At 40.9% G+C, this 26,797-nt stretch overlaps 1 protein-coding gene across 1 annotated transcript in view; it reads left to right on the forward strand.

The window, feature by feature from the left end:
• Positions 1 to 26,797, forward strand: part of LOC122550328 (obscurin-like) — a 784,231-nt gene that overhangs the window by 409,848 nt on the left and 347,586 nt on the right. The window contains exon 46 of the mRNA XM_043691054.1: positions 9,650 to 9,916. Within this exon, the coding sequence (XP_043546989.1) occupies positions 9,650 to 9,916 (267 nt within the window). The remainder of the gene's footprint in view (positions 1 to 9,649; positions 9,917 to 26,797) is intronic.

The raw sequence follows: 26,797 nt of genomic DNA on the forward strand, positions 1-26,797 counted from the left end.
GGCATGTGTAGGAGGCAGCCTTGTCAGTGATTCCTTTGAGGTCTCGGTTCTATTGTCCTCAGATCCAAGAGTATAGTCTTATTGAGTTAGGTGCTACTGTGCATAGGTTGTGGGGAGGCTAGTGAAACCTGCAAGACAAAAGAGTGAGGAGGAGTCCAGCCAGTGGTTAAATGTCTTGTGCACTGATTGAATGAACAATGGGGTTAATGTAAGATTTGCTTTGGAACTAAGAATGTACTTACTCATTTGATAGGGCATGGATGTTTTGCCATCCCCGTGGAAGCAGTTCTGGGCTGTAAGGGCCAGAACTCTCTCCTCGTAGAGGCTACCCCTCCACCCATACAGTCTGTCTCTGTCCTCTTATGGGTTGTCTTCTCTTATAGTGAGAAAAATGGATGTATGAGTAATACTGAAGTGTATGGTACAGCTGTTAGAACTCGTGCATATGGACTGAACACAGAACATAGAACAGTACAGCACATGAATGGGTCCTTCGGCCCATGATGTTGTGCCGACCATTAAGCTAAATTAAATTAATCCCTTCTGCCTGTCCTTGGTCCACATCCCACCATTCCTTGCATATTCATGTTCGTATATAAAAGTCTCTTAAATGCTCCTATCGTGCCTGCCTCCATCACCACTCTTGGCAGCGCATTGTAGATTCCTAACATTCTCTGTAAAAAAACAACTTGCCCCTCACATCTTCTTTGAACTTTACCCCTCTCAGCTGAAATGCATGCCCCCTAGTATTAAACATTTCAACTCTGGGGAAAAAGATTCTGACAGTCAACCCTGTCTATGCATCTCATAATTTTATAAAGTCAGAAGTCACATGACACAGGTAATAGTCCAACAGGTTTATTTTAAATCACTTCCTTTATTCCTCAATGGACAAATCAGATGGGCAAGGGAGAGTGCCCCAGGGATTGTTCCTTAATGCAGTCAACTGTACATCCTGTCCAGGAACAATCTATTTTACATCTAATAATGTGTAATGAGATGGGATTATTAAGAAATATCATAGTTAAGTATCCTCTAGGGGGTAGCGATTACAAGATGGTAGAAGTTCAAATTCAGTTTTAGGGAGAAAAGTGCAGGTCTGAAATGAGTGTATTTAACTTAATTAAGGGCAATTACAGAGATATGAAGAGAGAGTTATCTACAGTGGGTGGAGACATGAACTAAGGGGAAAATAAGTGACTGCCTAGTGGTGACAATTTGAGCAGATAATTTCAGAGCATTTCAAAATGCTCAGCAAAAAGTTATTGCAGTCAAAATGAAGGACTCTGCCAACTTTGAACCACCTGTGATTAACAAAAGGAGTCAAGGAGCTTATTCAATCAAAAACAAAGGCATATAAAGTGGCAAAACTAATGGTAGGCCAGAGGATTGAGATATTTTTTGGAACCAGCAAAGGATGACTAAGAAACTAATAAAGAGAGAAAAACTTTATTATGAATGTAAATTGGCAAGAAATATGAAAACAAACTGCAAGAGCTTCTATTTGTATATAAAAAGAAAGATGTCAACTAAAATCAGTGCTGCACCCTTAGTGGATGCAACTGAAGAATTATACACAGGGAAGAGAGAAACAGCAGATAATTCAAAGATTTTGCGTTGGTCTTATACTGGAGGACACTATAAACATCTCAAGGATAGCAAGTAAATAAGGTGCTCATGAGAGGAAAGATCTTGTAACTGTCTCTATGCTGAAGGACAAAATATTTGACAAACTAATTAGGAGTATAGGCAGACAAGTTGCCAGTACCTGATGGCCTTCATTCAAGAGCTTTAAAGGAAGTAGCTGTAATAGTAATGAAGGCATTGGTTGAAACATTTCCAGAACTTTCTGGTTTCTGGGAGAGTTTCAGCAGTTTGGAAAATTCCTACTGTGAGACCACTGTTCAAGAAGGAAAGGAAACAGATATCAAAACACCATAGGCCAGTTAGCCTAATATCTATCATTGTGAAATAGAGTCAGTACATTTCAAAAATCCGAATACAATCAAACAGAGTCAACATAATTTTGTGAAAGGGAAATTGTTAGACAAATTGCTAGAGTACTTGAGGATATAGGAAGCAGATTTGATAAAGGAAAATTGAAAGGTATTTGGATTTGGATTTCCTGAAGTCATTCAGTAAGCTGCCACATAAAAAAGGACAACATCGACGCTCATAGTATTGGGGGACAATGTATTAGCATGGATTGAAGGTTTATTAACATATAGGCAAAGGGTCTGGATTAATGCGTCTTCTTCAGATTCAAAAGCTTTACCTACAGAATGCCACAAGGATCAATCCTTGGGTCTCAATTATTTTTTTTTTGTAAATGACTTGAAGGGGAGAGCATAGTGTAATGTATTTAAATTTGCTGATGATACAAAAATAGGCAGAAGGGCATATTGTAATGAGAACATAACCTATCTATATATCCCCTTGTAGATTTCTTGTGTGAACGAGAAAAAAACTTGGCAGATGGAGGTTAATACAAGGAAGTGTGAGTACATGCACTTTAGTTGAAAGAACCAAATAGCACACTACTTTTAAATGGAGAAATACTCAAAAAAACATTCTCTGCAGAAGGAACTAGGTATTCTTATGCATGCAAGACCAATCATTAGCATGGTGTAGTCCAAGCCAAGATGGCAGCAGAGTAACAAGACTGCATGCAGGCTCTTCCCTGGGCTCACCTACTCCCGAATGCTTTCTTTCTTTTCTTCCTTCTTACTTCTGCTCTTTTTCTTTCCTTTTTCTTTCGTTTTTTTCTTTTCTTTGGTGCCTTTTGCAGTGGGTTGATCGGCAAAATTAGTGTGGCAACTAGAGACCGTGAATGGAATGGTGGCTTACTTGTGCGGATGCAGCTCCTCATGGAGACTGGAGGCTGCAGAGACATTCTTCCATTGTTCGGAGCAGGTGGCAAAGCTCCTTCAGTGATAGGAGACAGTGGCGACAGCAGACATTTCAAGATGGCACCTCCAGCAAGGTGACATAGAGTCATAGAGCTATAGAGATGTACAGCATGGAAACAGACCCTTCAGTCCAACCCGTCCATGCAGACCAGATATCCCAACCCAATCTAGTCCCACCTGCCAGCACCCGGCCCATATCCCTCCAAACCCTTCCTATTCATATACCCATCCAAATTCCTCTTAAATGTTGCAATTGTACCAGCCTCCACCACATCCTCTGGCAGCTCATTCCATACACGTACACCCTCTGCGTGAAAAAGTTGCCCCTTAGGTCTCTTTTATATCTTTCCCTTCTCACCCTAAACCCTCGAGTTCCTAACTCCCTGACCCCAGGAAAAAGACTTTGTCTATTTATCCTATCCATGCCCTTCATAATTTTGTAAGCCTCTGTAAGGTCACCCCTCAGCCTCCGACGCTCCAGGGAAAACAGCCCCAGCCTGTTCAGCCTCTCCCTGTAGCTCAAATCCTCCAACCCTGGCAACATCCTTGTAAATCTTTTCTGAACCCTTTCAAGTTTCACAACATCTTTCCAATAGGAAGGAGACCAGAATTGTATGCAATATTCCAACAGTGGCCTGACCAATGTCCTGTACAGCTGAAACATGACCTCCCAACCCCTGTACTCAACACTCTGACCAATAAAGGAAAACATACAAAACGCCTTCTTCACTATCCTATCTATCTGCGACTTTCAAGGAGCTATGAACCTGCATGCCAAGGTCTCTTTGTTCAGCAGCACTCCCTAGGACCTTACCATTAAGTGTATAAGTCCTGCTAAGATTTGCTTTCCCAAAATGCAGCACCTGGCATTCATCTGAATTAAAGTTCATCTGCCACATCTCAGCCCATTGGCCCATCTGGTCCAGATCCTGTTGTAATCTGAGGTAACCTTTTTCGCTGTCCACTACACCTCCAATTGTGGTGTCATCTGCAAACTTACTAACTGTACCTCTTATGCTCGCATCCAAATCATTTATGTAAATGTCAAAAAGTAGAGGGCCCAGCACCGACCCTTGTGGCACTCCACTGGTCACAGGCCTCCAGTCTGAAAAGCAACCCTGCACCATCACCACCCTCTTTCTTCTACCTTTGAGCCAGTTTTGTATCCAAATGGCTAATTCTCCTTGTATTCCATGAGATCTAACCTTGCTGATCAGTCTCCCATGGGGAACCTTGTTGAACGCCTCACTGAAGTCCATCTAGATCACATCAACTGCTCTGCCCTCATCAATCTTCTTTGTTACTTCTTCAAAAAACTCAGTCAAGTTTGTGAGACATGATTTCCCACGCACAAAGCCATGTTAAATATCCCGAATCAGTCCTTGCCTTTCCAAATACATGTACATCCTGTCCTTCAGGATTCCTTCCAACAACTTGCCCACCACCGAGGTCAGGCTCACCGGTCTATAGTTCCCTGACTTGTCTTTACCGCCCTTCTTAAACAGTGGCACCACGTTTGCCAAGCTCCAATCTTCCGGTACCTCACCTGTGACTATCGATGATACAGCTATCTCAGCAAGACGCCCAGCAATCACTTCCCTAGCTTCCCACAGAGTTCTCGGGTACACCTGATCAGGTCCTGGGGATTTATCCATCTTTAACTGTTTCAAAATACCCAGCAAGATGTCACCATCTATTTCCCTACAGTCTTTATCTTCCATATCCTTTTCTACAGTAAATACTGATGTAAAATATTCATTTAGTATCTCCCCATTTTCTGTGGCTCCACACAAAGGCCGCCTTGCTGATCTTTGAGGGGCCCTATTCTCTCCCTAGTTACCCTTTTGTCCTTAATATATTTGTAAAAACCCTTTGGATTCTCCTTAATTCTATTTGTCCAAGCTATCTCATCTTGGAAGAAAGCAGCTGGAGCAGGTCTCTTGGCGAGATGGCTGCAGCAGGCGAGACCGACAGCCAGGCCAGGGACCCCTGGTTGCGGTACGCCCAGAGTAGGGACCCCTGGCATTGGCAAGGTGGAGCTGGCAGTAGCAGCAACATGGTATGCCCAAAGCCAGGACTCCTGGTATCATCGAGGTGGCAGCTGAGCTGGGGATTCCTCATTGTAGTGCATGTGTGGATTCAACACAGGACCCAGCATTGGCATCAGTCAGTTTGACCCAGCAGTGAAGAGATGGTGCCTAAAGAGTGGTGACTCCTACGTTGGAGAGTTCAATGCAGACGATGGTGAGGTGATGAAGGAGTGGTAGCGGCACAGGTGTTGCTGGTGACCTGGCTCAGGACTCTCTTTCAGTTATATCTTGTATCCTGTTTATTCTTAAATTCTTCAAACAGTTGTGGTGACTGTTGAAGTTTTTCACTGTATTTTACTGCATTATTCACTGTAAAATGCAAGTGACAAGAAATAAATCATCCATTCATTCAGTAAGTAATTAGGAAGACAAATGGAAATTCGGTCTTTATGGCTACGGCTATGGCTATAACTATGGAGTTTCAAAAGAGGGAAGTCCTATTACATCTGTTCATGCTGTTGGTGATGTTGCACCTGGAGTACTGCTTACGGTTCTGGTCCCCATATTTAAGAAATAATGTATCGGCATCAGAGGCATTTCAAAAGAGATTCATAAGGTTGATCCCTGAGATGGGCTGAGTCCTGAAGAAGGGCTCATGCCCGAAACGTCGATTCTCCTGCTCCTTGGATGCTGCCTGACTTGCTGCGCTTTTCCAGCAACACATTTTCAGCTCTGATCCCTGAGATGAACAGGTTCACTTATGCAGAATGATTCAACAGCGTAGGCTTTTATTCATTCGAGTTTAGAAGAATGAGGGGTGATCTTGTTGAACCATACAAGATTCTGAGACAGCTTGACAAGGTAGATGTTGAGAAGATGTTTCCATTAGTGATGAAATAGTGAACCAGGGGACATAGATACAAAATAAGGGGACTCTCATTTAAAACTGAGATGTGAAGGAATTTCTTCTCCCAGAGAGTAGCGAATGTCTACCCCAGAGAGTTGTGAAGACTAGATCACTGAAATTACGGCAAACTTTTATTTAACTGGCACCTTATGAATTGACATTCTCGATAAATCGGCAAAAACTATACACCTCAAATATTGTGTAGTTTATTGTATTATTCTATCCAGGTATTATAGGTTTTTAAATTTATTTACCTCAGTGTAAATATATATGTTGTTCAGTTGAATGGCTACATAAGATACCAACAGTTGATTCAATTTAGAGTCAATTTCTCCTCAAATACCACGATCTGCCACTACGTAATGTTCAGTTGGAGGGTACGAATTTTTGAGAAGTCTGTCTGCCAATACATTTTAATTCAGGCAAAAGTACATTATTATTTAAGTGATTTATGCTGTAAATAAAGTATAACAATGATGTGTGTACCCCCTGCATTAAGTTTCAATTACTTAGTGTGTGTTTTTATATTAAGGTGTGAACATAAGAGATATGGTTAGTAAGTTTGCAGATGACACCAAAGTTGGAGGTGTCATCACCAAAGTTGGACAGTGAAGAAGATTACCTCAGATACAATGGGATGTTGATCAGATGGGCCAATGGGCTGTGGAGTGACAGATGAAGTTTAATTTTGATAAATGTGAGGTGCAGCATTTTGGAAAGGAACATCAGAGCAGGACTTATACACTTTGTGGTAGGGTCCTAGGGAGTGTAGCTGAACATAGTGACTTTGGAGTGGAGGTTCATATTTCACTGAAAGTGGAGTCGCAGGTAGATAAGATAGTGAAGAAGGCATTTGGTATGCTTTCCTTTATTGGTCAGAGCATTGAGTATAAGAGTTGAGAGGTCATGTTATGGCTGTGCACGACATTAGTTAGGTCACTTTTGGAATACTGCATTCAATTCTCATCTCCCCGCTATAGGAAAGATGTTGTTAAACTTGAAAAGATTCATTAAAGATTTATAAGGATGTTGCCAGGTTTGGAGGGTTTGAGCTATAGGAAGAGGCTGAATAGGCTGGGAATATTTTCCCTGGGGCATCAGAGGCTGAGGGGAAACCTTATAGAGGTTTATAAAAACATGAGGGGCATGGATAGGGTGAATAGCCAAGGTCTTTTCTCCGGGATAGGGGAGCCCAAATCTAGAGGCCATAGGTTTAAGGTAAGAGGGGAAAGATTTAAAAGGGACCTAAGGGGCAATTTTTTCAAGCAGAGGGTGGTGCATGTATGGAATGAGCTGCCAGAGGAAATGGTGGAGGCTGGTACAATTACAACATTTAAAAGACATCTGGATGGGTATATAAATGGGACAGGTTTAGAGTGATATCAGCAAAATGAGACTAAAGTAATTTAGGATATCTGGTTAGTATGGATGAGTTGGACAGAAGGGTCTGTACCAATGTTGTATAGCTCTATGACTGTGTGTGACTCTTGATTATTTGGAATATTCTATTACCAACTTAATAGAGTTCTTCGAGGAAATGACCAGGTTGATAGATGAAGGAAGGGCTGTAGATGTCACATACATGGACTTTAGTAAGGCGTTTGATGAGATTCGCCATGGTAGACTAATGGAGAAAGTGAAGTCATATGGTGTGCAGGGTGTTCTAGCTAGGTGGATAAAGAACTGGTTGAGCAACAGGAGTCAGAGAGTAGTAGTTGAAGGGAGTTTCTCGAAATGGAGAAAGGTGACCAGTGGTGTTCCACAGTGGTCAGTGTTGGGGCCACTGTTGTTTGTAATATACATAAATGATCTAGAAGAGGGCACTGTTGGTATGACAGTGCCTCCACATCCTTCCTATAGTATGGTGACCAAAACTGCACACAATATTCCAGATGCGGCCGTACCAGAGTCTTATACAACTGCATCATGACCTCAGGACTCCGGAACTCAATTCCTCTACCAATAAAAGCCAGTACGCCATATGCCTTCCTCACCGCACTATTTACCTGGGTGGCAACTTTCAGAGATCTGTGTACATGGACACCAAGATCCCTCTGCTCATCCACACTACCAAGTATCCGACCATTAGCCCAGTACCCCACTGGGACACTGGGAAGAGCCTTGGGAAATGTTGATGGGCAGAGAGATCTGGGTATGTAGGTCCATTGTACCCTGAAGGTTGCTGCACAGGTAGATAGAGTGGTCAAGAAGACAAATAGTATGCTTGCCTTCATTGGACGGGGTGTTGAGTATAAGAGCTGGCAAGTCATGTTAACATTGTACAAGACATTGGTTCGGCTGCATTTAGAATACTGTGTACATTTCTGGTCGCCACATTATCAAAAGGATGTGGACGCTTTGGAGAAGGTGCAGAGAAGGTTTACGAGGATGTTGTCTGGTATGGAAGGTGCTAGCTATGAAGAAAGGTTGAATAGGTTCGGTTTATTTTTATTAGAAAAAAGGAGATTGACTGAGGTTTATAAAATCATGAAGGGTACACACAGGGTGGATAGAGACAAGCTTTTTCCCAGGGTGAAGGATTCCATAATGAGAGGTCATGCTTTCAAGGTGAGAGGTGGAAAGTTTAAGGGGTATACACACGGCAAGTACTTCACACAGAGGGTGGTGGGCGTTTGGAACGCATTGCCAGCAGAGATGGTTGAGGCAGGCACGGTAGATTCATTTAAGATGCGTCTGGATAAATGCATGAGTAAGTGGGGAGCAGAGGGATACAGATGTTTAGGAATTGATCGACAGGTTTAGACATTACATTTGAATCGGCTCAGGTTTGGAGGGCCGAAGGGCCCTGTTCCTGGGCTGTAAATTTTCTTTGTTCTTTGTTCTTCTTATCATCACACTCCTGGTCCCATAGGTACCGGATATTAAAAAGTTTACTGTAATTAAAAATATGATAGATTTTTGAAACATTGAGGAGTTGAGGGCTATGATAACCTGGGTATGAAGGAGGAATTCAGCCTTGGGCAGATCAACCATGATCTAGTTGAATAGCATGGCAGGCTTGGAGGATCGAATGGCTTAATTCTGCTCCTTTTCTTATGTTCTTGCTGTGATCTGCAAACACTTAACAAAAGTCAGTAATAGGGGATGCTATACTAGTGTATTATCTTTTTATCCACTTGTCTATCGCTTCATGCACTTTCTAGCTTGATATGACAAGAGTTTAAGACATTGCCTTTGTAATAAAATCTTAGTATCATATTTAGTTATGTTTTATTGTAGTGTGCGACTTGTTACATAATATTAGCTAATAGCTGAACTCGTACGATTGACTTCCATGTAAGACTATTTAAGTTGATCTATTTTGAGAATGTCAGAAGCTGTCAGAAGGTTACCTACAAAAGCAGACAGTGGAAACTGGAAGCCAGGACATGCTGGAAATAATCATAGATCAATCAGATTTAGTGGAGAGAAATAGTTATAAACTTGCTTGTTCATAACTTTTCATTAAAATGAAAAAGTCATCTACTTGAATGTTGAGTATAATTGTCATACATAATTGAATTGATGTTGGATCACACTATAAGTTATTTGTTGGTGTATTTGTATTTCGTATGAAAATAATTATCTTTACAACACAGTTTGTTATACAGGATGTCAATGTTTTTGTATAAATATTAAACTTTCCCTGTCCAGATTGATGTGACTGTTGATGATCTACCTAATTACAATGTTCAGTGAAAATGAATGGGAATACATTTTTGTTACTCAGTGGTTCCTTGAGCTCTTTGCTATGGTAGGATCTGGACCAAAACATCAGCTGATTAAATTCTTTTCTCCTCTAGTTCTCCCTGTGGTTTTCAAGCAAGAACTTAAGAACACGGAAGCTGATGAGGGTGATATGGCCACTTTGTTCTGCGAGATTACCAAACCTGATGCTCCAGTGGAATGGAAGAAAGGCATTGTGGTACTCCAGTCAGGTGATAAGTATAAAATGAAGCAAGAAGGTTGCTGCATTCAATTGTCTGTATACAATCTAAAACCAGAAGATCAAGGAGAATATACCTGTGATTCCGGGGATCAGAAGACTACTGCATTTCTAAAAGTGAATGGTAGGAGTCACTTCAATACTATATCATTTAAATCTAGGAGAAAATGTAAGTCACAGTCCTCTGTCTTGAAGCATTTAATGTTGTACGTGCTATTTTGAGATATGTTACTCAATTCTTATTTCTCCTTGTAGTCAGCCATGTCACACATTATTTCCATTTTTTTTGTCTGTTTTCTTTATATATTAAATTAATTATGGTGATTCAGTAATCCAAAGTGGATTTCTTTATGTTTAAAAAATGTTTAATAACACGATTACTGGAAATAACTGATCTGCATGTTTTAATATTTGTGTCTTTTGTGGATGGATGTTCCTGATTCTTTCAATAAATACAAAATCTGGGCAAGGATTCAATTAAAGCAGATTACACTGGAATTTGAAAATATATAAAGGTCCTGAAAATGTGCTGAAAATAACAAGTCCAGATTCAGTATTGATAAGAAGCATAGAAGTGTGGGAGTTATGCACCAGTCAAGCATTCTGCATTGTTAATGACTTTCATGATCCTTTCTAACAAGACATGGAAGTGACTCTCATGTAAAGATAGTATCTTAAGTAGAATGTTTACTAGTCTTATCTTGTATTGACAAATAATCAATGTGAGAATATTTACTAAAGCAATTATTGAACCTTAACCAAATTATAGTAGAAATAAGGATGTCCTGTACCACTCGATGGCTGTAATTGGATTTCATCCTTTACAGCAGAATTATTCCAAACATTTAGCTGTACTGTTGCCTAGTAAATTTCATCTAGGCAAATTCAAACCAGGAGAGGTATGCTGGTCTAAAAGATTGCAATCTTAACATTTCCAAAGATATAGAAATCAATGGTTGCAGCAACAATTTAGTATGACTGATACATATCATTTGCTTGTTATCAAGTGTACTCACCTGGAGACAAGGATCTGCAGAGTTAGTCCATTCACTGAAATCAACTAGAAAAGAGACTTCCCTTCAATCAGTGGTGGTGGATATGGCTTAGTGGTAAAGTCACTAATGAATGCCTTACCTATTTGGTTTTAATTTCTGCACTGCAGCTAAGAGAATTTAAATTCTGTTAATAAACATGAAATTAAAAACTAGTCTAATGTTGATCATGAAAACATTGTTGCAATAACCCATCTAGTTCACTATTGAAATCAGCTATTCTTCCTTCATCCAGCCTTCGTGTGACTGCAAATCCACAGCAGTGTGGTTGACTCAGTAATGCCTGAGTTGTATCAAACTGCAATGATTCCTAACAGGACTACCTGACATAATAGAAAGCCTAACCCTGTCAACACTATTGATGTCATTACTAACATCTACAGGTTTGTGACATGAGTGGTACAGCTGGTCTAGCAATAGGGGTGTAGGGTGTAGCAATAGCAATATCTAGTAATAGCCTGGCATTGTCTGTCTGTAAGGCAAGACTCAATGAATACGACTATGTCCCAGACACCATTATCACCATACCTGGTTTTGTGTTGCCTCAACAGCAGGAAAGGTTCAATGAAGAATGCAGGACAGCATGGCAGCAGCAGCAACAGTCATAACTAAAATGAAATCTAAAACTGGTGAAGCTAAAACACAAACCTATTTCGTGCCAAACAGCAGAAGCAGCATGCAATAGAAAGGACTAAGTGTTCCCACAACGCAATGGATCAGATTTGAGCTGTACAGACCTGCCATAGCCAGTTGTGAACAGTGGTGAATAATTAAACACTCAATAGGAGGAACAAGCTACACAAGTATCCCTATCCTTAATGATGGGGAATCCAGTGCATCTGTGAAAAATACAAACTTAATAATCCAATATTGAACTATGTAGGATAACATTGCAATGTTCTGTTACTAATTGATAGCAGCCTGTCCTCATAACATACAGATTTAACACTGGAAGTTAGGTTTGTTTTAAAAAGCTTTATGATAACCTTGCAAGTTTATTTTGTAAGAGGCAAGAGAATCATAGTTAGCCAAATGAATTTTGTCTTTTTTTTCTGAACTGTCATGTGGAACTTTTTTAGGTGACTAAACCTCAACTATCCTTAGATGCACATCCAGGGTTAAAATTCCTAGGTTTTGGTAATCTGAGCCCAGGTTGTCCAGCCTCAAGTAAAATGATGTGTCCCTTTACATAGAGAGAATAGGTGCTCTGTAATCAGGAAAATGGTATGTTTATTGACATTGTACTCTAATTGATGCATGATTTGGAGATGCCGGTGTTGGACTGGGGTGTACAAAGTTAAAAATCACATAACACCAGGTTATAGTCCAACAGGTTTAATTGGAAGCACACTAGCTTTCAGAGCGACGCTACTTCATCAGGTGGCAGTGATGCAGACAGCATGACAGCAGTAAGATGTCAGGCTATCTATAACAGTATAATCAAAATGTTTTTGATAAATATTCTGATTATATAATTAAAGCAATTCCTTCATATTGGTGATAATGTTGAATCCTTTTAGTTGAAATTCTTTCAGTTGCCTGCTGTAATTTCCATGGAATCTTCATTGAAGCTAGGAAAAATACGACAGTTTTCTGGGATTTCCAAAGGATTTGCACAAAAGTAACACCAGCTGAACAGGAGAACTGTTATGAAAATTTAACCCTTAGCTAAATTATATGATTTGGGATAATGTAACTGCTGATATTTGTAATATAACATAATATGAAAATTATGATGATGCGATTGATCATATGACTTTACATCTGTAAGAGAAACCGCGAGAAGTCATCTGACTGGAAGATGCAGAAAGAGAGTGTTTTTTGGAACTACACTAAAGTTACATTTAGTAACCTTTAAAGTACAGATGTAAGTAGATGGTATTACAGTATATCAGGAGTGGAAGAGCCTAAGTCAAGGATAAGACGCCAACAGCTTCTTGGAGTATACATATAGATACCAGCACGACAATGCTAAGAAAAAATATCTAACTACGTTTGTTGCAATACTAACCCAAAGCATAAAAAAAAGCATGGTGCCAGCAAGGAACCTGTAGGGCCAGGATGTGAAGTTAGATCGAAGTCCATAGAACATAGCTGAAAAGTGAGTAGACTTTGTAGATCGAGCTGAAAAAAACTCCAAATGCCTAGAAAAGAACTCCGAAGACTTTGAGCACAATACAATGGGCTGGGCAGACTCCAAAGGGTAGAAAATAAACTTTGGAACACTTTGAATCCAAGCCACATATGTGGAATATCTGAAGCGTGAAAACACAGAAATGGAACCCTTCAACAGAAAATAGCAAAAGTATCAATTCGCACCCAGGTCAGTACAGGATAATAGTAGGTCAAATGACACCCCCAGTAGACATTTGCCTTATTAGTCCTCCCCACGAGCATTACCTCACTTTTCCAGGTTAAATTTGATCAACCGATCAGTCCATTGACATTTACCTCCAGTTTACGGTAACATTTCCACCATTTATCACACTATCAATTTTTGTGCCATCATCAAGCCTCTTGATCATATATCTTCTATTTAAGTCCACATCATTAATGTACATCATGAACAGCAATGGCACCAGTACTGTGGAACCCCGTTGGAGTCAGATATCCGGAGTAGGAGCATCCCTGTACCTTCAACCTGTACTTCCTGCCTCTGAGTCAGTTTTGAATCGTGCATACTACTTTGCCTTGGATCCTGTGGACCCAATCTGTCATGTAGTACTTTATTAAATGTTTGCAAATTTCATGTAGACAATATCAAATGTATAGTCCTCATCAATACTCCTGGTTACCTCCTCAAAACATTTGATCAATTTTGTCAAACATGATCTTTCTTCTGATTTGGTTAGGTAAAGCATTGGCTGAAAGTGCTGCGGTTCATTAATTAAAGTATTCAATGTGTTCTTAAGCCCTAAAAGAAATCTACTCAAACTAAGATTCAGTCAACAATCTCAGTGGCTGGAACTATTTATTGAGGCCTTTTTAAGGACTTTATCCTCAAGTAAGATGTTGTGGATATATAATTTAAAGTGTGAATTTTGTAGATCCTGTATCAAAGTCAGTGTGCGGAGTAGAATTTGTTGAATTTTCTTGAAGAAGTAACTGAAGTTGGAACAGACAATCCTATTTGATTATGCAAACATGGATCAGGGCCTAATCAGCTCAGAATCATTGGGAATTCTTTTGACACAGGCTCCACATTTCATCATCATCCTTCCAAGACACCATCAGAAGAGCGGAAATCAATATATTCAGTTGTTCACAGTACAGTCAAAACAGATCTGCAAGCACAATGAATGTCCAGCAGGGGGAGTGGAGTGTTCTAGATGAGACTAACGGGGAAACTTTAAAATATATCGCAAGGCAGGCACCATGTTCATCATCACAGAAGTAAAGGAAAAGTCCTGCAAAAGAAAAGAATTCTAGAAAAATGGAGATCATACAACAAGAAAACTTTCAATAAATTCAAGATGAAGAGCAAAAAGCTAAGACAAACTTTCTAGGTGTGGTCAAAGACAGTCAACACTGATTATGGACTATCAACTTCAGAACAAATTGTGAAACAGAATTTGGACTTGTCTCAGGAAAATGACTCAATACTGGCAGGCAGCTTGCATAACTGAAAAGAGGAAAGGGAATTAGAGCATTCTAGTACAGGAAACAAGAATGTTTCAGAGGGTTCAAGGACATAATCGATTTGGCCAGAGACAAGGAATAACAAGGATGCAATTATGTTGCTTGGTATAGCATATAACTCAACTGGTGGGGAGGCTATAGAAGAACAAGTCTGTAAAAACAAAGAGGTGTAAACATCCATGCAATTGCTGTGATCGGGAACTTCAGTTATCCACATATAGACTAGGATACTGGTATTATAAGGGACATTAAGGATAGATGTTCTAAGATTGCATTAAGAAGAATTACCTACCACAGTATGTGTCTTGTCCAACAAGAAAGCTAGCACTGCTACAGATGTTCCTTGGAGTTTAGATGGGCTAAGCGGAGTCATAGAGTCATAGAGATGTGCAGTGCAGAAACAGATCCTTCGGTCCAACTCGTCCATGCTGACCAGATATCCCAAACTAATCTAGTCCCACTTGCCAGCACCCGGTCCATATCCCTTCAAACCATTCCTAGTCATATACCCATCCAGATGCCTTTTAAATGTTGCAATTGTACTAGTCCTTAGGCCTCTTTTATATCTTTCCCACCTATCTCTAGTTCTGGATACCATCCACCTCAGGGGAAAGACCTTATCGATTTACCTTATCCATGCCCCTCATTATTTTGTAAACCTCTATAATGTCACCCCTCAGCCTCCGATGCTCCAGGGAAAACAGCCCCAGCCTATTCAGCCTCTCCCTATACCTCAAATCCTCCAACCCTGGCAACATCCTTGTAAATTTTTTCTGAGCCCTTTCAAGTTTCACAACATCTTTCCGATAGGAAGGAGACCAGAATTGTATGCAATATTCCAAAAGTGGCTGAACCAACGTCCTGTACAGCCGCAACATGCCCTCCTAACTCCTATACTCAATACTCTGACCAATAAAGAAAAGCATACCAAATGCCTTTTTCACTAACCTATGCACCTGCGACTCTACTTTCAAGGAGCTATGAATCTGCATTCCAAGATCTCTTTCTTCAGCAACACTCCCTAAGACCTTACCATTAAGTGTATAAGTCCTAAGATTTGCTTTTCCAAATTGCAACACCTCGCATTTATCTGAATTAAACCCCATCTTCCACTCCTCAGCCCATCTGATCAAGATCCCGTTGTAATCTGAGATAACCCTCTTTGCTGTCCACTACACCTCCAATTTTGGTATCATTTGCAAACTTACTAACTTCACCTCTTATGCTCACATCCAAATCATTTATATAAATGATGAAAAGTAGGAGACCCAGCACCGATCGTTGTAGCACTGCATTGGTCACAGTCCTCCAGTCTGAAAAACAACCCTCCACCACCACCCTCTGTCTCCTACCTTTGAGCCAGTTCTGTATCTAAATGACTAGTTCTCCATGTATTCCATGAGATCTAACCTCACTAACCAGTTTCCCATGGGAACCTTGTTGAATGCCTTGCTGAAGTCCACATAGACCGCGTCCTCCGCTCTGCCTTCATCAACCCTCTTTGTTACTTCTTCAAAAACTCAATCAAGTTTGTGAGACATGATTTCCCAAGCACAAAGCCATATTGACTATCCCTAATCAGTCCTTGCCTTTCCAAGTATGTGTAAATCCTGTCCCTCAGGATTCCCTCCAACAACTTGCCCGTGACTGACTTCATGCTCATCAGTTTATAGTTCACTGGCTTGTCCTTATCACCTTTCTTAAATAGTGGTACCACGTTAGCCAACGTCCAGTCTTCTAGCCCCTCATCTGTGACTATCAATGATACAAATATCTCAGCCAGGGGTGCAGCACTACTTCCCTAGATCAAGTGACTGTAGAAAAACTTAGTGGACGGTGATAATTAAGGTATAAAATGATGGAACAAAATGACATTTGTCAAACAATCATTAGAATAATCAATTGACAGAGTGGATTTCAGTAGGGCAAGAACAGATTTGGGCTAGGTGCACTGGAACTGTAATAACCTTGTCTTTTTTATTGAAAACAATAAATGCTGGAGATCACAATGGGTCAGGCAACATCCATGGAATGAGAGCAAGTTAACATTTCGAGTCTGGATGACCCTTCATCAAAGCTCTGATTAAGAGTCATCTGGACTCGAAACATTAGTTTGCTGCCTCTCCATGGATGCTGCCTGACCCACTGACCTCCAGCATTTGTTGTTTTCAGTACAGATTCCAGCATCTAACGTAATTTGCTCCTACATTGTCTTTTTTATTTTTGTGATTTTAAAAACTGTGGACCTCAATGAGAAAACAACTTTTAAAATCTCCACAACCACCTGTTGAAGGAGCGGCATTCTGAAAGCTAGAGCTTCCAAATAAACCTATTGGACTATAACGTGGCGTTGTGTGATTTTTAACTTTAAAGTCCAGAGTCTGGGAAAATGTCTGCAATTATGGTAGGCTTTGTAAACAATTGTTGGAAGAAACAGTGATTGAAATTCAGATTGGAAATGATATGGAGCCAAGGGTGTGTACTAATGCAGCTCTTGATAGTAACAAGAAGTTGCTTGGTCGGTGGGTGTGTGGCATTATTAATGACAGAGACCTTTTGCTTGCCAACAAGTATGTGATTGGCTTTTGGGTGACTAAGCAGCTTGGAGCTAAAATCAAGTCACAGATACACAGCGATAGAGAGAGGAAATATGAAGATCTGCTCCCAGCCCCAAACCTAAATTGATAATGCGAATTGATAAATCAGAGATATTTTCCCCAAGTTAAATCAGTTGCTCTGTATTTCTTACAAACTATTGGAAGCATCCCAGGAAAGATATCTGAACAATAGAAGTCAGGCCAGCTGATGAAGGATCATCTCAATATTGGGAAGCAAAGAACATTGAACTGACCCACCAACTTTTGTACCTCCACAAATAATCTGTATTCCCCATTTGTTTGTCTGTGTGTCCAAGGAGGAGTTTATAAGAGGATTAGAACTTCAGTTAGTATTGTTATATATGAATGGTATATCTGTTTACCTGTGGCCATAGTCTAATTTCTTGTATTAGATAATAATTGTTGTTCAGTACAGAAATCTGATCTCTGCTTTCTACCAACCTTGGCCTGGGGTACTGTGAATGCTTGACAAAAAAACATTGAACACTTGACAAAAAACATGTTATGACTCAGGAAATAGTTAATTCATGATGCACTAGCAATGGTTTTTAAAAGAAGTAGCCAAACAATGGACTGTCTTTAATGAGGTGACGATTTTGTGAATGAATTAAAAGAAAATTGAGGAGACTTGATATAGTGAATAAGAATGAGCTATTTCTGTTGACGGAGAGGTAAATAACTGGGGCAAAGATTTAACATAATTGATCGAACTAGCAGTGAATCTTTAGAATTCTCTACACCAAAGGACTTTTGAAGCTCAGTCATTAAGTAAGTTCAAATCAGAGATTGATAGAATTTTTGTTACTAATGACTTTGGATAATATGCTGAACGTGCAAGACTATAACATTGAGATGGATGACAATTCATGAACTTCAATGGCAAAGCAGACTCAGTGGGTTGAATGGCTTCTGCTCCTATATTCCGATTCTACTCATAAAGAAGAACAGATCTTTAGCAATCAGATGGTGGTCTGGAACTCACTGCCCAGAGCGAGGTCGAGGCAGAAAATCATAGCATTTTAAAAAATACTTGGATACACGATTAATCTAGCTTACTTTGGTGTACTGATCTGCCATGAGTTCACAAAAACAACTTAGATACTTGTAGCTTTCAGACGAAGTCATTGTTACTGAAAGTTCTGAATCTTAATAAAAGCTTAAATGAACGTAAAAACAGGTTGCCGTATCATGAAGCTAATTTTTAGATGTCGCGCTAGTTCAGGAACCCTACTCTGGCATGGCAGTTTCTGCCACATTTACAGCAAAGGAAGACAGTCAGCTAAGAAGATCTGCAGGCCTGTTTTCTATGGGCCCTCTTCTCAGCCAGCAGAGCTTTTTGCTTCTGCTTGCCACTTCTAAGCAGTCAGTCTTCTGAGGACCTGGACATCAGTGGATGTCTCTCAGTTGTCATTATCTGCCAACTTCATATCTAGCTTCAAAGTAAAATACTGTGAAAGCTGGACATCAAAACAAACAAAGAGAATGCTGGAAGAACTCCCAGGGAGAGCAGCCCTATGGTGTAAGACTTAGACAACTTTACCTTTATGTCCTGATATTGGACTTCTCCTTGTTGCATGGTTTGTTCCAAAAAAGAATGTTGGCTGCAAAAAGCTCATGATATCAGCAAAGCCGAATAGCCTCCATTTTTCCCATTTATCTTTTCCAAGCCATGATGTCTGAGTTGGGCCATGCCTCGTGGTCAGTGCTCGTGTTAAAATCCATTAGGCAAAGATGTTGTAGGGATGTTGCTAATAGCAATATTAAGCTACTTATGGACCCGCTGATTTGCCTTTGGAGAGAACAGTATTGGATATAGATATTCATGGAGCTAACCCGCCCTGTCTGAGTTATGCTATGGATCGAGTAAACACATTCTGAACTATTTGTTGGGTGATTCTATATTGAGAGTAGCAAGTTCTCTACAACAAAGTCAACACCTAGCTTCCAACATGTGTTTCCTCCTACAAACTCTACCCTTGCCAGGTAAATGTATAATATATTACTTACAATGATCCACATTTGGCAAGCCCAACAAGTTCTATGGAAGTTATGTCAATATTCGGCTTTTAGTTTCATGTTGACGTCAGCTGTCTTTTGCGTGTTCTCAACCAACTACAACTCATCTATTAATTGTATGTGATTGGTTCAGATGTTCTAGCTTGCCAATTAAAAAGTTGATGTCTTCTTTCCTTTGGTTTAGTTTGCTTGTTTGTCTGTTCCAATGAATGCCATATTTTCTGATTAAAAGTTCTAAGCCCAAGCACAGCAGGTTCTTTCAGTTCTGAGGTTTTGTATAAGGTAAATTTTATTTTGGCATATTAATTTCTACTTGGTTGCGTCTTCCACACTGTTATTTACTTTGCAGAGGTTGGTTTTCTGACAAAATGAAACAAATAATCTAATCCTGAATCCCTTTCAATTCAGCAGTGTAGCTAAAACTGATAGGATTTGTCATTCTTTGAAGATTAAATAATTCCGTTTACAGCTCTTTGGATATTATGCATGGTATATAATTTATTCTTGTGTTCAACATCACAAAGGACTAAAATAGTAAGAATGAATCATTGCACAAACAAAAAGTGGAATTAGCATTATTTTAAGTTCATTATTTGCAATTATTTAAGGCAACATAAAATAAAGGATACAATTTTAAATGTTGTAGGAACAGAGAGCTCTGGAGGAGGTGTGTGTGCAGAAATCATTGAATGTGGAAGGAGATTGATAAAATCCAAAAGAATTGTGATGCTGTAAATCAGTGACCCAAAACAGAAATTGTTGGAAAACATCAGCAAGTGTGACAACATGTGTGGAATCAGAGTTAATACGACTCTTCCTCAGATATTAGTTTGGGGCTTCAAATATTCATTTTATCTATTAAGAACATAGGTGATGTGATATTAGTGTAGGCAGAAGTGGTATGACCACCTCGGACCTAAAATGGTTAGATTTGTGTGCTTTCTAAATAGTTGAAAGCTAGAAACAATGAATGTTGGAAAGGACTTGGATGGAATATCCAAGTACTTAGAGAAAATAATCAAAATGACCACTGAAAGGCATTGTGTCTATGGCAAATATATTAGACCATCATCAGCATCTGCAGACCATTGTCAGCACTTGTACGGAAGCATATGAGAACATGAGTCTCACCCTTACATTCGCAAGACAAAGGTCCTGAAGAAGGGCTCATGCCCGAAACGTTGATTCTCCTGCTCCTTGGATGCTGCCTGACCTGCTGCGCTTTTCCAGCAACACATTTTCAGCTCTGATCTCCAGCATCTGCAGCCCTCACTTTCTCCTCAAAAGTCCTTCAACAACCTGGCCTGGCACTGTGGAGCAAACTCCCGATCATCAAGACCCCAGGAGACCTTAGGGACCACTGCCAATACCTCGGGAATGTTCTGTCGGCCAAAGCAGCTATTGATGAAGAGATCCAGCGTCACCTCCAGTGTGCTAATGCAGCCTTTGGCTGCCTGAGTACAAGGATGTTCGAGAACAACAACTTCTTCAGGTTCAACACCAAAATCATGGTTTACAGAAAAATGGTGGTTTCTGCCCTCCTACACAGCTCTGACACATGGACTGTCGACAGTAGACCCCCTCAAGGCATTGAAGCTGTACCACCAACATTGCCTGCGCAAGGTCCTGTGAAACCAATCGAAAGAAAGTTGCACCAGCATCAGCTTCGTCAATCAGTCCAACGCCCCCAGCATCAAGACACTGACTACCCTTGATTGGTTATGAAGGACTGGGCATGTTATACGCATGACCAACATGAGACTCCCCAATCAGGTGCTCTACTCCCAGCTTTGAAATGACAGGTGAGCCCCAAGTAGACAGAGAAAGCGCTTCAGTGATATTCTCAAAGCCTCCCTGGTGAAGTGCGGCATTCCAAAAGACACCTGGGAATCACTAGTCCAAGACTGTTCAAAGTCGAGGAGGAGCATCCAGGAACAAAGAACAGCACAGCACAGGAACAGGCCCTTCGGCCCTCCAAGCCTGTGCCGTCATATTTTGTTCTTACCTTACTAAAACTGTCTTCACTAACAGGATTCATATCCCTCTATTCCCTTCCTATTCATGTATTCATCCAGGTACTTCTTGAATGCTGCTATTGTGAAGACATTGGGAAGACATCAAGCACCTTGAGACTCATCATTGGGAAAAAGATGGAAGCCTATTGAAAACAGCGAAAGGAGCATGCTGCCACACCAATGCTCCATCCATCCCTTCCTGTGACCGCTACCTGCCCCAACTGTGAGCCTGCGATAGCTATATTGGTCTTACAGCCACCTACAGACTCAACCTGAGAGTGGAAGAGTCATCTTTGTTGTTGAGGGACTGCTGATGATGACTATAAAAGCTAAGCCCAAATGCTCCCAACATGGAATGCGACCAATAAGAGTGTGCAAACACTGGGAGTTGAACTAAGTGTGGGAGTTTAGGTGAATGGGGAAGGGAGACATTGGCTGTGTCTTGTTCCAGCCTTTGTTGCAAGGTGCTGCTTTGTGGTCGAGGTACTGCTGAATTAGAGGTGCTGTGGGTCTAGGTGCATACCACTCTTTGTTGAGGAGGGTGAGCAGCAAAAAGGTACGGGTAAGTTAATACCTTTTGTTTTCCTAAAGTCAGCTTGTTGTTAAAGGGGCAGAGATGGCTGTCAGGTATGCTCCTCTTGTCAGGTGTGGGAGATCATTGAGCAGTCGATTGGCCCTGGCTACTGTGCTTGCAGGAAGTGTGTCCAGCTGCAGCTTCTCTCAGACTGAAATAGATCTGTTAGAAACACTGAGAAGGTGGAAACACTGAGAAGCATAGAGGAGGGAGAGAGTATGATAGTAGTTTCAGGAAGGTACAGTCAGGAAGATAGGTGACCACCAGAAGAGGTAGGCAGGTAATGCAGGAGTCTCCTATGGCTATCTGTATCTGAAACAAGTGTACTGTTTTAGAGACTGTTGGTGGGGATAGCCTCACATGGCAAAAAAGCAGCACAGCCAACTCTTTGGCACCACCACTGGCTGTGCTGTAAAACAGGGTATGGCAAACTCCAAGCGAGCAATTATAATAGGGAACTCTCTAGTCAGGGCATTTCTGAAGCTGTGAGTGTAATTCTAGGAGGGTGTGCTGCCTCCTTTGTGCCAGAGTCAAAGACATCCTGGAATGGTTGCACCAAATTCTTAAAGGTGAGCATGAGCAGTTGGAGGTCGTTGTATACATAACAACATAAGTAGAAAAAGGGATGAAGTCCTGCAGAGTGAATATAGGGAGTTAGGCAGGAGGTTAAAAAGCAGGACCTAAAGGGTAATAACCTCTTAACAGTAGTGAGACAAGGGAGAAAAATGAGACTGGTACAGAAATTAAAAGGAGCAATTTAAATGGACAAGACAGCCAAGACCATGGCAGAGAGCGAGGGAAGACTGAAGAATTAAAATGCATTTCTTTCAGTGCAAGAGGCTTGACAGATAAGGCAAATGTACTCAGGGCATGGACGGGAACTTGGGACTGGCATATCATAGCTATTATAGAAATATGGCTGAGGAAGGAACAGAACTAACAGCTCAATATTCCAGAGTAGAGATGCTGTAGGTAAGATAGAAGGGGAGGCAAGAGAGGAACGGGAGTGCCATTTTTGATGAGAAAAAATATCACGGCAGTACTTAGTGAGGATATATGGAATTCATACAGCGTGGAAAGAGACCATTCAGCCTATCGTGTCCGCCAAAGAGTATCCTACCCAGACCCAGCCCCAATCCCTGTAACCTTGCATTTCCTATGGTCAATCTACCTAACTTGCACATTTTTGTGCTGTGGGAGGAAACCAGAGGATTCAGAGGAAACCCACGGAGACACGGAAAACGTTCAAACTTCACACAGTCACCCAAGGCTGGAATCAAACCTGGGTCCCTGGCACTGAGGCGGCGGTGCGAACCACTGAGCCAGTTCGCTGCACAATATTCCTGGGGGGCAATCCAGTGAAGGTAAATGGGTGGAACTGAGAAACAAGATCACCTTGATTGTGCTATAGACCTCCAGTATTCAGTGGGAAATTAATGAGCAAATATGTAGGGAGAATACAGATAGCTGTAAGAATAATAGGGTTGTAATGGAGGGGATTTTAACTTTCAAAACATAGACTGGTACTGTCATAGTATTAAGGGTTTTTATGGGGATGAATTTGTTAAGTGTGTTCAAGAAAACTTTCAAAATAATATGTAGATGGCCATACTAGAGAAGTGGCAAAATGTGACCTCCTCTTGGGAAAGAAGGCAGGCGTACGTGACTGAGATGTTGGTGGGGAGCAGTGACCATAATTCTACTAGTTTAAAATAACTATGGAAAAGGATAGGCCTGGTCCAAAATTCACAGTTCTAAACTGGATTAAAGCCAGTTTTGATGGTATTGGACAGAAACTTTCAAAAATCAATGTGGGGAAGCAGTTCACAAGAGACAAGTGAGAGGCTTCCACAAGCCTGATAGCAAGAGTTTAAGGTCAGCATGTTCCTGCTAGTGTGAATGGCAAGGCTTGCAGGGGTAGGGAACACTGGATTGAAACTTTATTGCTGGAACAGCACAGCAGGTCAGGCAGCATCCATGGAACAGGAGATTCGACGTTTCGGGCACAGGCCCTTCTTCAGGAATCCTGAAGAAGGGCCTGAAGAAGGGCCTGTGCCCGAAACGTCGAATCTCCTGTTCCCTGGATGCTGCCTGACCTGCTGTGCTGTTCCAGCAATAAAGTTTCAACTTTGATCTCCAGCATCTGCAGACCTCACTTTCTCCCCTAGGGAACACTGGATGACTAGAGATATTGAGGCTCTGGTCAAGAAATATAAGGAGGCATGTATCAGATATAGATAGCTGGGATCAAATTAATCCTTGAGGAGTGTAAGTGTGTAGGAGTATACATAAGAGGGAAACCAAGAGGGACATGAGATAGCTTTGGCAGGTAAGATTAAGGAGGATCCAAAGAGATTCTACATGTATATTAAGGGTAAAAGGGAGAGAATAAGGCTTTTTAAAGATCAATGCAGCCATCTATGTGTGGAACCACAAGAGATGGTGAGATCCTAAGTGAGGTTAATCTGGACAAATGCAAGGTGATGCATATTGGGAGATCTAATACAGGAGGAAAGTATACAGTAAATGGCAGAACCCTTAGTAGCGTTAACATATAGAGGGATCTAGGGGTACAGGTCCACAATTTCCTAAAAGTAGAAACACAATTGGATTAGGTGGTCAGGATGGCATATGGCATGTTCGCGTTCAGCTTAGAGCATAAAAACTGCTAAGTCAGGTTGCAGCTTGAGAGAACTTCAGTTAAGCCATATTTGGAATATTGTGTACAGTTCTGGTTGCTACGCTAACAAAAGGATGTGGAGACTCTGGAGAGTCTTCAGATGTTGCTGGATTTAGAGGGATTGGACAAACTTGGTTTGTTTTCACTTGAATGTTGGAGGCTGAGGTGTGACCTGATAGAACTTTACAAAATTATACAAGGCAAAGATAGAATGGATAGTCAAGTCTTTTTCCTAGGCTAGAAATGTCAGTTGCTAGGGGATGTAGTTTAATGTAAAAACGATTAAGTTTAAAGAAGATGTGAAAAGGAAGTTTTTTATACAGAAAATGGTAAGTGACTGGAATGCACTGACCTGAGGAGATGGTGGAGACAGGTACAATAACAACATTTAAGTGGCATCTTGATAGATATATGAAAAGACAGGGAATAAAGGGATATAGACCAGATATTAGATTCAACAGGATTTTAATTTAGGAAAGCATCATAGGCTTGGTGGGCCAAAGGTAAAAACAATGACTGCAGATGCTGGAAATCAGATTCTGGATTAGTGGTGCTGGAAGAGCACAGCAGTTCAGGCAGCATCCAAGGAGCTTCGGAATCGACGTTTCGGGCAAAAGCCCTTCATCAGGAATAACCAAAGGGCCTGTTCCTGTGCTGTACTGTTCTTTGTTGGACAGGAGTCACATATTAGTTAGACAGTATATATTTATCACCACATAGTTGTATATGTCTAGTGACTTGGAAAGTAAAAGACCATTGTTTAATTATACAAGAAAAATAATGAGACTTTAGTTTAGCATGATCAGCATTTGAAGACACGTCCAGCCTGAGGCTGACAATATAATTGTCTCACAATTTACTTAGGAAATCTAGTGCCCCTGAGAATGCTAAATGAAGATTTTTTTTTGGATGGTTGGTGGTGTTTTAAAAACATTTGTGGCGTATAAACAAAAAAAACACAATGCCTGGTTGGCAATGAAAACTCGGCAGATGGGAAAGATACAAACGTGGTCACTCTTCACCTTAACAAATTTCGTTGATAAAAGAGATTGAAAACAATAGGGCAATAGGGATAAAAGGTGATATTATGGGAGAATGGCCATGAGCCAAAAGCTTTTAAATGTTTGGATGCTGGGTTCAGAAATGGCGGGTGACACAACCTCACCTTTGCAAGGCAAAGGTGAGAGTGCAGAGGCCAATACATAGAGATTTGTTCATACTTTTCCTTTACTGAGTCTCCTAATTATCAAACAATAGATAGTTTACTCTGAAGTAAGTTTATTTTTAAAATAAATTGAAGTGCATAGTCAAAACACTTAAGTTCTCAGATTGTTACAACTCGAGAGTGAATTTCGCAAGTTTGCTTTGCAGCACAGTTGGATTTCAAAATCCGCTTGAAGCTGTTCACATGGCTCTGTTAATGAATGTATTGCTGTCGATTGTTGACAGTTTTAAATATCAATTTTCAAAGATTGCAGCTTTGTTTCATGTATTGCATTTATTTTGTATCCTGTGGGGAATGTGGTAACCTGATTGCTGCAAGTTTGGCCAGCATCAAAATCCCATTGAACAACACCAGACGACAGTTACACAAGGTGTAGAAATTATTCTACAGCTATATAAGTGCAAGTAAAAACTAGAGAGCTGTGAGCAGTTTTGGACATCACATCTTTGGAAAGGTATGGCAGTTCTAGAGGGATTGAGTGAAGCATAGATTTACCAAATTTCTAAAGTTAAAGTTGTGAGGAGCAAATTTAGTTGTAGTCCTTGGAATTTTGATGGTCATTGGATAATTTGATTTAAGTTTTCAAGATGCTAAGATGATCAGATAGAGTAAGTAGTGAGAAACTTTTTCTACTAGCCTGAGACTAAGTGAAGTTTTAGAACATAGACCAATACTACACAGAACAGGCCCCTCGACACTCGATGTTGCACAGACCTGTGAATTACTCTAAGCCCATTCTCCTACACTATCCCATCATCATCCAAAGACGGCAATTTCCCCTTAGATGTGGTTGACGATGCTCTCCACCGCATCTCCTCCACTTCCCGCTCCTTCGCCTTTGAACCCGCCCCTCCAATCGCCACCAGGACAGAACCCCACTGGTCCTCCCCACCCCACCAATCTCCAGATACATCATATCATCCTTCGTCATTTCCGCCACTTCCAAGCAGACCCCACCACCAAGGATATATTTCCCTCCCCACCCCTATCAGCGTTCCGGAAAGACAACTCCCTCCGCGACTCCCTCGTCAGATCCACACCCCCTACCAACCCAACCTGCACTCCCGGCACCTTCCCCTGCAACTGCAAGAAATGCAAAACTTGCGCCCACACCTCCCCCCCCCCACTTCCCTCCAAGGCCCCAAGGGATCCTTCCATATCAGTCAGAAATTCGCCTGAACCTCCA

The sequence above is a fragment of the Chiloscyllium plagiosum genome, chromosome 5, assembly GCF_004010195.1.
Source record: "Chiloscyllium plagiosum isolate BGI_BamShark_2017 chromosome 5, ASM401019v2, whole genome shotgun sequence".
Lineage (NCBI taxonomy): Eukaryota > Metazoa > Chordata > Chondrichthyes > Orectolobiformes > Hemiscylliidae > Chiloscyllium > Chiloscyllium plagiosum.